General features: G+C 42.2%; 1 protein-coding gene across 1 annotated transcript in view; it reads left to right on the top strand.

Annotated features, from left to right (window-relative positions):
* LOC146307667 (tyrosine-protein kinase yes-like) overlaps window positions 1-13882 on the top strand; it is a 30710-nt gene that overhangs the window by 14999 nt on the left and 1829 nt on the right. Inside the window, exons 2-11 of the mRNA XM_084747707.1 lie at window positions 160-470; window positions 2893-2992; window positions 4467-4565; window positions 4740-4843; window positions 5542-5691; window positions 6210-6365; window positions 7555-7734; window positions 10720-10796; window positions 11077-11230; window positions 12948-13079. Coding sequence (XP_084603833.1) covers window positions 173-470; window positions 2893-2992; window positions 4467-4565; window positions 4740-4843; window positions 5542-5691; window positions 6210-6365; window positions 7555-7734; window positions 10720-10796; window positions 11077-11230; window positions 12948-13079 — 1450 coding nt within the window. The 5' untranslated portion in view covers window positions 160-172. The remainder of the gene's footprint in view (window positions 1-159; window positions 471-2892; window positions 2993-4466; window positions 4566-4739; window positions 4844-5541; window positions 5692-6209; window positions 6366-7554; window positions 7735-10719; window positions 10797-11076; window positions 11231-12947; window positions 13080-13882) is intronic.

The raw sequence follows: 13882 nt of genomic DNA, 5'->3' as shown, positions 1-13882 counted from the left end.
TGACGCATGTTCCTACAGGCCTCATGTTGCAGCCGTTAATCCTGCACCTCCCTTGGCCCTTCACTTTATTTATGTATCATCGAGGCCAGTCACGATTTGAATTCTGTATTCCTCAATCTTCTGGCATAAAACTGACAGTTCTGTGTCTTGTCTGTCCAGGCAGGGCAAGACGATGGGCTGCATAAAGAGCAAAGAGGACAAGGGCCCTACGATGAAGTACCGGCCAGAAAATTCCACGGGGTCGGACCCAAACGCCGCCGCCGCCACACCTCACGTAGGTCACTACGGACCGGATCCCACCCAGCTGCAGCAGAATCAAGCTCCCTCTTCTTCATCAGGCTCCGGGGCTGTAAACTTCAATCACACCCTCACGCCATTTGGTGGCTCCTCATCTGCAATGACTCCCTTTGGAGGGGCGTCGTCCTCCTTCTCTGGTCCTGTGTCCAACTCTTTCTCTGGTGCTGTCTCAAGTGAGTAGTGTTTTATTGTAAGATGTCATCACAACATTGATAATGGTCTCCATGGAGAGGATTTCTCTCTTTATATTTATGTTCAATGCACTGGTTTTAGCCCATTTGTTTGCTGCTGATCACATCTTTTAAAGTATACCACTCATAATCTTTGTGTTCTTCAATCTGTTTTCTGTCATGGTATTTTTATAGCGCCATATGGTATTCAATCTTTAATATGTATTTAAATTAAGTGGTACAGACTTCTGTAGCTGATGTGTAATCCATCATGTTTTTCATCATTTTAAGTCATGCTAGTGGCTTGGCTCCAGAGATGGTGATCTGCCAGTCCCCATTTACTAAAATGTCTTTACAACTGTTAGATGGATTTCCATGAAATTTGTTACAGATATCCAGAGGACGAATCCTAATAACTACCAATCCCCTGACTTGTCTTCTGCCGCCACCAGCAAGCCAAACTTTTCTCTTATCCGGTGAAATGTCTCATCATGCACTCGATAGATTGGCACAGAATTGACATTCATGGTTCCCAAACAATGTGTCATCATGAATTTGATGATCCTCCTTGAGGATGAGGTTGACATTTGTGATATGTCTTGAAAACTACTGGATTGATCTCCATGACATTTTCTACATGCATCCATGTCTTCCATGGTAGCTGTACTTAGTGTTCAGTACTAATAAACTTATGTTTTAGACGATAAACAAAGATGGTGAACATGGTAAACGTACCTGCCAGGAAACTGCCTGTTGTTCTAATGGCCCATTATTCCTCAACCCCAATAGTCCAAAAAACGTCCCACTGGACCAAAAATTGAGGGAAAGTAATTATACTCACATCAAGTAGGTGTAACACCTGCACGCTGACTCCATGCCACAAAAGTCAGAGTAACAAGCCTGACTAAGATCCAAGTGGGATCGAAACATTATCATTATTAAACTTTTGTTTATTAATGCTGCAAAAATACACATGCTCCCTGCAGCTGTTTGGGTTAGGGGTTATTGTGTTACTGCTGGGAAAAATGGGAACGTTGGGGGCAAAGGGGCCTTTGGAGCGTAGGTGTTTGTTTTTGAGATAACAAATGGGCTTTTGGTCCAAAGGGACATTTTTCAGACTAATGGGATTTTGGAAATAATGGGCCGCTGAAAGGATGACGTGACATGCTAAACATCAGGATGTTAACATTGTCAGTACACAAGTAGAGCCTTGCTAATTCTCACACTTATTACTCAGTAACAGTAACAATACATTAGAGACTAGTGGGAGAAAAAGTGATCTAGGAGCTGATAGCAGTTTTGCAGTGTAAAGTTAACAGATGATCTCATTTAAAGTCGCCATGACAGTGATGTCATTGATAGGGAAATAAGGCACATTACAACGACATTCATCCAGGGACAGGATGGCTGTGAATCTCTAACATGAGGGTCTGGATCGACCTGCCGTTCAGTCTGCATCTGGACCTCGGTCTGGACTGTAGACTCTTGTTTTATAATAATGTTAGCTGTGATGTACTGTAAGGAAAAAGGTCAGCAGTAATGGAAAGTGTAAATGTTGTGTATTACTTTAAACAGTAAATGGGCTAAAACATGCAAACATACTTAACACTGACCTTACCTTGCTCAGTTTGTTGATCCAGCATGTTGGTGGCACAGCTGATGCCCTGGTCATTGTTGTTTTAACTAGCTAACGCAGGTCCTGCTATCAGCTCTGATCGCTCTTAAGTGTGCCTGAGCAGCTTACAGGCATCCTGAGAGCACAGAGATGAGATTGAACCCTCCTGTTTCGGTGAGATTTAGGTTGTAATCCTCCTCCATGTTGGATTATCTGCTCTCAGGAGGGGGGGGGGGGGGGCGAAGGTGTCACTGCTGTGGTATTTGCTTTCTACAGGAGATAATGGGATTAGTGTTGACAGCATTGTTGTCAGTGGTGGGTATATGAATGTCATCTGTCTGCGAACGTGGCTGCACAGCAGGCTGAATGTTTTACAGGATGTCGGCCCGAGACGGAAAGATGAGTTGATTTACAGCGTAATTTACTGAACTCTGTCTTGTAAATGTTTAATTTGAGCTCATGTTAACACCTTGTGCCAATAACATGTTTCATACTTCTCGATAATGACAGTCAGGGATATGAATCTAATAAAATACAGTTTGATGTATTGACTCTCCGCTGGCTCCTGTCTGAGTGTCATTGTCTGTCTTTATGGAGTCTAGTCACAGTCATATTTCCATGCAGCCAAAGAAAATCAATACAGTTTGAGCTCCCAGACCTTGGCGAGACAGATTCATCCGCTTTAATTGGCCTTTAAACGGTCACACACACAAACAAACCTGCTGTGTTCTGATATGGTCCCTCTACAGCATCATAATGTTGTTACAGTAGAATTATTCTTCACACGTGGGTCTGTTTTTGTGTTTTTAGGTGGTGTTACCTTCTTTGTGGCCTTGTACGACTACGAAGCTCGAACATCAGATGATCTTTCGTTTAAAAAAGGAGACCGCTTCCAGATCATCAACAATACGTGAGCATTTTCCTAATATCCCTCTCAGCTTATGTTGTGTTTATTATCTCTTCCTGACTGTATGCTCAAGGACCTCTCATTAAACCTACTTTACTGACTTCTCTGTTTTATACCGACTGCTGACTCCTCACTCCGCTTAACCAGGTGGGAGGGGCTGCTAGCCAACAACAACTGCTAGGCTACAAACAAAGCTTATTCAGTCTGTTGCAGGCCACATTTTGGCTTTTGTTTTGGCTCAAAAACTGAAAAGTTTGATTTCATCTTAAACTGGAGCATCTGCAGAGGAATTCCATCAATTCAAATATGTTATGATCCATGTAAGTTAGGCACAATGTGAGATTGCCCAGCCCTAAATACATGCTTGTTTTGTTATCTTCACCAACATCTCTAATGTGCATTTGCACGGTCGCCATATCGGAGCATTTTAAGGTCCGCTAGTAAACAAATAAGAGATGCCTCCTTCACTATGCTCGGTTTGTTATAAATGTGAGAAACTGAACATGATAGCGGTTACTTGTTGAAGTTAAATTCAGTTACTGAGGGCGATCTAATCAGCTTTGTGCCAAAACATTAACTTTCTGAATAGCTAAAACATCCACTGGGACACGGTGGCTCTGACCAACATCACATGTAAATGATTTAGAATTTTCATCAGCTTTTGTGTCGATGTCTGTATCTTGCAAAGCCGCCTGGTGGCTGGTGATGTTTTGAATGAATAACAAAACATTCTGAATAAATAACAAAATGTTTTAAATAAGTAACAATATTAGCAGATAAATTGATCAGTTCAGATCATTTGGCAAGCACTTGCTGGACCTTAAATGAGAGGATTTGCTGCTTTTCTTTGTTATTTATGATAATAAATGAAGAGTCTTTGGGTTTTGCACGGTTGCAAGAACAATTTAATTTAAATTAAAGGTAGAATCAGTAAGATTTGTCTAAGCTGTTTCAGTAGTAAATGAAGTTTGGGTACGTTTCCATGCAAGCAGTGCAGCAGCGATGTTGAGATGCATCTCTTTCATACTGTAATCCTAAAGTGCACCTGTTCCTTGTGTGTCTGTCTTCATGAATGAGTTTGATTGCAACTTGTTTTGTGGTGCAGGCTTTCTGCTCAGTGCCGTGAATCTTTTATTTCATTCATGGTGTGGCTCACATGTCGCCTGAGGTTATAGCATTGTAATGTAAAGTAGATTAGTCTTATTCAGTCCCCAGTGTGACAATTTTCCAGTCCCACCTCTCATGTTGAAGGTTTTTGTGTCAAATCTGGAGCTTAAAATTAATACAGAGCAAATGACTTAAAAGTGTGATTAATTTTAAATCCTTAAACCATTAAATTATTTACTATTGAACATTATTAACTGGTTTTCGTACAGAGTATCAATCACAGCAGGATGTATGGGACACCCGGCCTTCACTGATTGTTAAATGAACGAGTCATTTGTCTCATCTCTCCTGCGTCTTTGTCCTCCTGCAGAGAGGGAGACTGGTGGGAGGCTCGCTCCATCAACACGGGGAGGAAAGGCTACATCCCGAGCAATTATGTTGCCCCGGCTGACTCCATCCAGGCTGAAGAGTAAGGCCTTGTTGACGCTTCTTTTAACCTTGTTATATTAGGAGACTAATAACACTAACATGACCACAGTCAATTTTTGATGTTTTAAGCAACATCATCTAGCACAGCTTCTCAGTCACCACTTGCATTTTGAGTTTGGCAGGTTTTTTTTATGTTTGTTCTCTCTCTTGATAGGTGGTACTTTGGTAAAATGGGACGCAAAGATGCTGAGAGGTTGCTGCTGAATCCAGGGAACCATCGAGGAACCTTCTTGGTGCGAGAAAGTGAAACTACTAAAGGTGATCGCGGCTTCTTCATAAACAGAGCAGTAAAGTCAAAGGACTTAAGCTTCATTCACATGCTCTCCTGCAAAAAATAATATGCAATATAATACGCAAATTATCAACTGAACTTGTTTCTGTGTAAATGACAAAGAACAACCTCTGACTGTAGTTGGACTTGACAGAACTTTCATGTGAATTTTCCCAGTTGGAAGCTAATTTTTCTGATTATTCGAACACCACATGAATGCAGGATAATTTTCAGGCTTCCATAGATAAACATCCTGTTTATTTTCCATGTGGACAATGCTAGCATACAAGTAGCTGGAGCTCTTAAAGGCTTGGATGAGGACAAAACTCTCCCGGTCTAATTATCTTTACAAAAGATGAGCAGCTGCATCAGAAGATGACTGGTCCCATGAGTCCATAGTACAGCCATGATTGCTCCACACAGATATGGTGGAACCTTCTATAAAACAAATAAAAATCAAAGTCATTTTTCCATCCAGTTTTCTGCATTGTATTTTCATCGTTTTCGTGATATTTGTCACACCAAAACGCTGGGAAAAAATTCAAACAAAGGAGTTTCTATGTTGAGGAGAATATAAGACATTGCTGAAACCAGTCATGAAACCAGCGTCACGTCCCACTTTGCAACTTTTACAGGCTCCACATGGTCCTATCAGTGACACTTTTGTTTCCCTCGTGTCCTCCAGGTGCTTATTCTCTCTCCATACGAGACTGGGATGAAGCCAAAGGAGACAATGTGAAACACTACAAGATCCGCAAGCTTGACAACGGGGGATACTACATCACCACACGGGCGCAGTTTGACACGCTACAGAAGCTCGTCAAACACTACACAGGTATGCGGCATGCAATGTTTCGTGCTCGCGCTTTTTTTTTTTCCTTTCTCACTCATTCATTATTCATCGCCGTCTTTTCATCACACCTGAAAATTACTCTCAGTCACACCCGCCGCTCTGTGCCACCCAGCAGTGTTACCAAGGGAGATGAATAGCCTGTAATTTTAATAACAATTGATGGTGCAGTTATGATTCCGAGCCTCCCTCGCCGTGTTCAGCCCGAGGTGATTTGAGGTTAAAAATCTGTGATCCCACTTTATTTCAGTCTGACTCTAGAGAGGGTTTTGGTGCGTTAAGAAGCCACTTCATCTCATTTATATTTCATCACAGTTAGCATAAGAGTATAAATTCATCCACATCAAATGGAATGAATCGATGCATGAAAGAGACCGGCTTTAAAACGCTGTTTCCTGCTGGTTCAAAGACTCCTGTGAGTGTGTGTGTGTGTGTGTGTGTGTGTGTGTGGCACTGCTGGGTGTAATGTAGCGTTTTGATCTCCGTGTCTCACTTTATCACAGAGCACGCCGACGGGCTTTGCCACAGGCTGACCACGGTGTGCCCCACAGTCAAGCCTCAGACCCAGGGGCTCGCTAAAGACGCCTGGGAGATCCCCCGCGAGTCCCTGAGACTGGAGCTCAAACTGGGCCAGGGCTGCTTCGGAGAGGTCTGGATGGGTAAGACACAAAAAAAAAAACACACTCTGAAAATTCCTCCTTCACCCCTTTTTGGTTCCTGGTAGAACCTTTTCTAAGTATTCCACTTGGAACACTTTCAGAAAGTTCTACCTAAAACCCAACATCAGCAGTTGTACCTAAAACCATCTGTGAAGGTTTCACCCAGAACCCACTATGAGAGGTTCTACACTGAACCCTTCTATGGTGTATTGGTTCCACCTAGAACCATCTCTTTGGGTTCTATCCAGAATCCTAACCACCATCTAAGAGTCCAAACGAGAACCCACCCAGGGGGTTCTACCAAGAGCCCTTTTATATTCCAAGGGTTTCATATATAACCCACCTGGACGTTCTGCTTAGAACCTTTTTATACTCCAAGGGTTTTATCTAAAATGCACCCAGCAGGTTCTACCAAGAGCCTTTTTATATTCCAACCAGGGGGTATAAGCCAACAAGGGGGTTCTGCTGAGAACCTTTTTATATTTCCTTGGTTTCATCTATAATCCACTCAGGGGGTTCTACCAAGACCCTGCTTATTTCCCAAGATTTCCATCTAGAACTTAACCACGGGGTTCTGCCCAAGAACCTTTTTGATATTCCAAGAGTTTCATCTAAAACCCACTCAGAAGGTTCTAATGAGAGGCCTTTTATATCCCAGAGGTTTCATCCTAGATCCATTGGGACCCAGGGTGGGTTTTGGGTAGAACCTCAGCTCTTCACTTTTGGAGCCCTAATTTCTAAGAGTGTGGTGTCATGCATTTGTTTAGTATTCAGAGGTAATTATGTAGATGTGGAAACAGAAGATCAGCACCGATTTGTGTAAGAAATTCAGACATTATGCACAAATCAAACACACACAAACAGTCTGAAGCCTATATTTATTGTGTCTATTTTTGTCCAAACTGGGGAATTATCCACTTCCTGCAGTTGCTTCCTCTGTTTGTTGTGTTCTGTCTGTCTCCAGAGATCGTCTCAGTCAGGAGGACAGCTCCGCACAAAATGTATTTGTTCCTCCCTGAACCGCGAGCTCGGATCCGCTCATCCCAGGGATATTTTTGCACGCATGACAGAACATGTCTGAGCAATTACAAGACCTAATTAATGATATTGTCCTGCTCCCACCCCTATTAACAACACTGATTACCCCCGCGGCCTCTGGGCTTTTTCTCTCCCGTCTTTGTCTCCGCAGGCACGTGGAACGGCACCACGAAAGTGGCCATAAAGACGCTGAAGCCGGGCACCATGTCGCCTGAGGCCTTCCTCCAAGAGGCTCAGATCATGAAGAAGCTCCGACACGACAAGCTGGTGCCTCTGTATGCTGTGGTGTCCGAGGAGCCCATTTATATCGTCACAGAGTACATGGCCAAAGGTAACTGAAACCATAGACATATGTATGCAAATGCCACATTTACCTTTAGATTGTACGTCAGCGTTGCCACCAAAGCCGAAGTTTTCAGTCAGATATTGGCGGTTTGGTCAAAGCTGTAGGCTGGAGACACACTGTTTCGCTTGTGACTGGAAACCACAGTGTTAACAGAGATAAATGACAGGCCCAGTTCAAAAGCATGCTCTGCACCCTCAGTTTAATATTTCAAACCCTCAGTTGAAATTTGAATAATAAATGCCAAGTGGTAGGTCACACGTCCGCGGCGTCCGCGGCTGTCCCAATATGCGTCTGTTGCGTTAATATAGATCAGCGGGTGTTGTGATTATTAAACACTCTCTCAGCCAGTCACATCACTGGTAACAGCAGCTCAGCAATCGGAGAGTGGAGCGGAACGGAGATGGTTCAGAGCGTCACAAAAACACCACAAATCTGCAGCCAAAGACAGATGAAGTTTGATTTTCTAGTAGTAGTATAATATAATATATAATAATGATAGAAATAAAAACTAAGGAAATTGATTTGGTGATGATTACACCTGATCAGTGCTAGTTTAGCAATAATTCTCATCTCGTGCGTGGTCAAATGGTTTTGTACTTAATGTTACACAACAGTCTTTGCACAGGGATGTGTTTCAAGGATAAAACATGAGCATCTTTTGATAAAAAAGAAAGTTGGAAAAGGATGAGTCCTGGTAACCAGATGTCGCCTTCATGGAAAAGCAGAATATCCATGTAGAGTTAGAACCAACCAGTCTGTTATATGTAGTCTGTATAGTGATACTGCAGCAGCCAAGTGTTGTTTTCGGGTTATTTAATTAAGGTAAAAACAGGGAGTGGCTGTTTAACGACAATGTGCTTAAACCTGAACAAACGAGTGACATTTCTTTTGGGTTGGGGTCAAATTTCCCTCTTTCCTTTGTTGGGGGTACATGTCCCCCAGTCCCCTTCTCTATGTGGAGTAAGTTAGAAAAATAAAACTTTTTTCCCAGCTTAACGTAGATCATAAACCCTTGAATATAACATGAGTCATTGAAATGGGTTGAGGAATGTAAACATTACAGTTATCCCAAAAATAGCAAGTCTGCTGTTTACATGTATTTGTCCGCATGCCTGGTCCTATATGGCAGCAGCATTGACATTTCACAGGAATGAGCCGAAGCAGTCAATGCGGCGTCTACATATTTATGTCTACATACCTGAAAAACTATTACATGCTTCCGACTGGCATATTTGATTAGCAATTAAGCTGATTTTCTGAGAACTCTCGGCCCTGGGGAGTAACAAGACTCAGCTGTTTCCTGTTACATGACACTGATGAGATCTATTTTTAAAACAAAACAACATCGAGCATCAGCCAGTGGACTTCGCAGGCACTAAATTGATCCCACGGCCTTGGTTTTTCAGGCACGGCACTGGGCTCTACGTCAGATATACGCATAGTTATTTCCTTAAAGGATAAAATGTAAATTTTATGGGTGTTTTAATTAATATGCTGTGCAGATTGAAAGTCCTTGAAGGTCCCATGTGGCTCCCCGAGGCCTGAAACTGGGATGTTTAATTGAAAACTGCAGTAGTTTTGTGGGAGGCGTTCGTAGCTTCAGCTGCAATGCGTTTTTTTCAGGCTTTTATGAGTAATTAGATTTATGTGTGTGTAAATGTTAACTCTATGACATATGCCTCTGTGTGTGAGCATGCGTGGCTAAATCCACTGTGTGTGTCGTGATCACAGAGAGTAACTGCTGTGGTGTTTTTAACAGCTACTAAAAACGCGTCCTAAATGAGAAGATACTACTATGAATTACATACCAATTCACACCCACGCTTAATTTAAAGGGATAGTTCGGAATATTTGAAGTAGGGGTGTATGAGATACTTATCCATAGTCAGTGTATTAGCTGCAGTAGATGCCACACCCCCAGTTGCAGAAGCATGGAAGCTAAGCAATGAACTGCTGTGGACAAAATCAGCAGCAAAAGGTATTTTAGCCACTTAACAAAGGTCCACCTAAAAAGATAGATATTAGGTTAAGTATATGCCATATTTAGAATATTTTCACCACTTTATTTTGACATCAGACAGCTTTTTCTGATAGGAAATGCCTAAATGAGACAAATATTTCTCTCCAAGCTCCATAAGTGAAATCAGCTATTTTTAATTCACAGAACACAGGAGTTGCTGGACTACCACTGCCTCGACCTGTTATTTAGTTTGTTTTATTGTGTGACTTTGGTGTTTTAAAAGGATAGTTTGAAAATCAGCCTGTGAGGTAAAATTACAGATTTCGCCTGTGGAGTTTGGCTGGTTTGAAGGGAGCAATATTTTGGTTATCTACAGGTGGTTTCCTTCCAGAAAAGGCTGTTTGATGGCAAATATCATTCTCCACTATCTCCAACCAAACTCCAGAGAAGAAATCGGTAATTTTACCTCACAGAACAAAGGAGTTGCTGGTGCACCAATGCCTCAATCTGTTAGTTTATTTGAGTTATTGTGTGACTTTGGTGTTTTAAAAGGAAAGTTCAGATTCACAAAAGTCACACAATTACACAAACTAACTAGCAAATAGAGGCAGTGGTAGACCTGCAAATCTTGTTTTCTGTGAATTAAATTCTTGTTTCTGTCTTTGGAGTTTGGTCAGCTTAAAGAGAGAGCAATATTTGACTTATAAAATAGTGGTTTTCTGTCAGAAAAGGCTGTCTGATGGCAAAGCAAAGTGGTGAAAATATTCTAAATATGTTCTGTGTTGGTGTCGCTCTCTGCTTCTCCACATAAATTAATCCTAACTGTCCCTTAAATATTCAGTTTAATTTTCCAACAAGGTATGGTAAGGATGGAGGGCTTAATTGAAATATTTAACGTTTCATATAGTAGCAATACATTAGTATGCAGGTGGTATGATTGCCCTTTTATTGCTCCTATAGTATATTACAACTGTCCTGCATTATGACCTCTCACTGTTTCTGAATTATAGGAAGCTTGCTCGACTTCCTCAAAGAGGGTGACGGCAAGTTCCTGAAGCTCCCCCTGTTGGTGGATATGGCTGCACAGGTGAGACTAACCAGAAATACCTGTATTTTTTGTTTCACAAGAGCAGAATTTGTGTCAGTGAATGATGCTTTTAAGTTCTATTTTAAGCCGCTGCTTTTTAAAAAAAGAACGACCGCCTCAGGTAAACATGTCTCCCAGATTTGGCGCACCTTGCTTTTGTTCTTTCATTATTAGCCTCCACTTCATGCCTGACAGAGGGCTTGATGTTCAGAGTGCGAGGAGCTAAAAATTATTTACCGAAGCGGCCGTCATGAGATGCTGTCAAACGTTCTGTTTGTAGATCGCTGACGGCATGGCTTTCATCGAGAGGATGAACTACATCCACAGGGACCTGCGTGCTGCTAACATCCTCGTGGGAGACAACCTCGTGTGCAAGATCGCCGACTTCGGTCTGGCCAGGTTGATAGAGGACAATGAGTACACAGCGAGGCAAGGTGAGTACACACACACACACTCATAAACACACACACACACACACAAATACAGAGTGTGTGAGTCACAGGTGAATCAGGTGTCAGGGTGGAGAGAGCAGAGGCCTCACAGCAAGGACGACTCCCTGTTGCCTCCTATCATGGTGAATTAGGATAATAGTGGAAACCAGATGCTCCTGTTCCCTCTGATTAGTTGCGCTTTTCGCATGCTGGAAGAATTCAACTCACTCCTATGTCTGCTCTTTAAAGGGCTGTTTCACCTAAATTATGACCTTACCGCACCTATAGTGGCATCCAGCTATGTGTATAATTTTGGTTTTATTTACCCAGGTTTTGAGTTTTCTGTCACTGAAATGTCTGCCTCCAACCGAATACAGTGAAGGTCTCCTGCCGTCACTAATTGTGCAGCTAAACATGTACAGTGTGCAGTACACACACACTTCCATTAATGGTTAAAGAAAGCTTTTAGCCTTTGAAGTTTCCTATCCAGCATATAGTCACATCTTAAGTCATCTAATGTTAGCAAAACACTAGCTAACCAGCTAGCTAATCATCATCAAGTGTAACCCAGCTAGTTACATCTGATAGCTAATGTTAGCAAAATGATAGCTATCTTGCTCACTAATTTACATCAGTAGTTAGCCAGCAAGTTATGTCCAATGGCTAATATTGGCAACATGCTAGCTAACTAGCTTGCTAATCGTTGTTGAGATATTTTAGTCTGGACCGGACCGACCAACAGTGCCGACCTTAGAGCCAAAATGAAATGGTATGAATGAAGCTGGATTCACAGACGTTTACATAAACCAGCTGTCAGATGAGTCACATTGTCTCCGATGCGAGAAAGTATCGTCAGTGAAAGATCAACATTAATTCCCCGTAGGAGGTCAAATCTCGTAAGCACACAAATAGAGTCAAAAGGAAAGGTCAAGTAATTACAAACACATTAGCCTATTTAGCTAGTATATAGAGGCTAGCTTGGTTAGCAGTGAACTGAACAATCTTTCAAGAATCACTGTAAGAAGAATATCTACAGATAATGCTCCAATACGGGCACTGTGGATATTTTCCCAGTCACAGATCTGACAAAAGGCTGAATACAATGTTAGCTTAAGTGCTTCCCTTCGGAGTGGACTTTGGGCTTTCTAACTTTGCAGACCTTGTACGTGCACCAAAAAAAGCTATAACTCACTAAAGCAAAGGGAAAAACACAAAAAGCACAATCTTGCAGCTATAATGTGAGCACAGACAGAATTTTATTTGCTCCTTTTAACACTGGAATCACCATAAATAGCTCAAAATCCGAGCACAGAAAACCAGAACTGTCTGCATGGTTATATACTGTGACTTCTGAGAGGAAAAAAACAATGACTGTTTTACAGAAGTGGTATTTCTGTGCTTGTATTTTGTATAATGTCATGCTTGGGCACATGGAAAGTGAGCGACCTTGTTTTAATCTGGGTCACAAACACAAGATCCTTTACAACGTCTTTTATACTCAGTTGTAACCCTTAAAGCTCAAATTTGAGGGTTATTCTTCGTGCCTGTACATGCCTGTATAATCTGAATACCAAAAGATGATGTGATTTTAATGATGTCATTGTGGGTCACCATGGCCATTATGATTTCCTGGAAATGAGGGCAGAATTGAAGGAAACGCCCTCTAGTGGAATCGCCTCATCTCACCCCTTCTCCTCTCCTCCTCTCTCCATCACATCAGGAGCCAAGTTCCCTATTAAATGGACGGCCCCGGAGGCTGCTCTGTACGGCCGCTTCACCATCAAGTCAGATGTCTGGTCCTTCGGGATCTTACTAACCGAGCTCGTCACCAAAGGCAGAGTGCCCTACCCGGGTAAGCGACAGCACACGCGCTCTCACACACACGCCGCATGTGAAAAAAAAACAAAAAAAAAAACGTTCAAGGTGGTGACGGAGGGCAGTGATTCACGGCAGGAGTTATCAGCTTTCAGTCTGTCAGTAGACGTCAAGCTGGCGTGCTCGTTAATGTCGGAGGATGAAGTGAAGCTGTCTGACATTGTCTGCGCTGGTTGTTTATGCCTCTGCAGGGGGAACAGTGACATCCACACACACGCACGCACACACACGCACATTTGAGATTAGATGAGACCATCTGGTGGAGGACGATCAGGAGATTGAACACCACTCTTGTTTATAACCATCTGCCAGACTGATATTGCCCTGGGGAGCATAGCCTGCAGTGTTTTGCACCACCTTCACTCAGCTCCGCTTTCAATCAGATGTAGCCCGGAAACTATTAATAAATTAGTCCACTGAGAGAAAATTAATTCCAAAAAAATATTTTGACAATTGATTTAAGAAATAATTGGACATTTTGGGAAATACACATATTTACTTTCTTGCTGAAAGTTAGATGAGAAGATTAAAACACTCTCATGTCTGAATGCTAAATATGAAGCTGCAGCTATGCAGCCCATTAGCTAAACAGCTAGCCTGGCTCTGTCCTAAGACAACAATATCTGCCTGCTAGCATCTCCAAAGGGCACTAATTAACACATTAATGACAGGTTGTGGTTTTAGTGAGGTTTGATCTGGACCATTTCTCAGTCGGGTGCAATGACCTTCTGGTGTCGTGAGGTTGCTAGGCAAGCAGGGACTTCGTACACTTAATGTTTT

The sequence above is a fragment of the Lutjanus erythropterus genome, chromosome 21 (assembly GCF_056507025.1).
Source record: "Lutjanus erythropterus isolate fLutEry1 chromosome 21, fLutEry1.hap2, whole genome shotgun sequence".
Classification (NCBI taxonomy): Eukaryota; Metazoa; Chordata; class Actinopteri; order Lutjaniformes; family Lutjanidae; genus Lutjanus; species Lutjanus erythropterus.
This window is presented reverse-complemented; position numbering and strand designations above follow the sequence as displayed.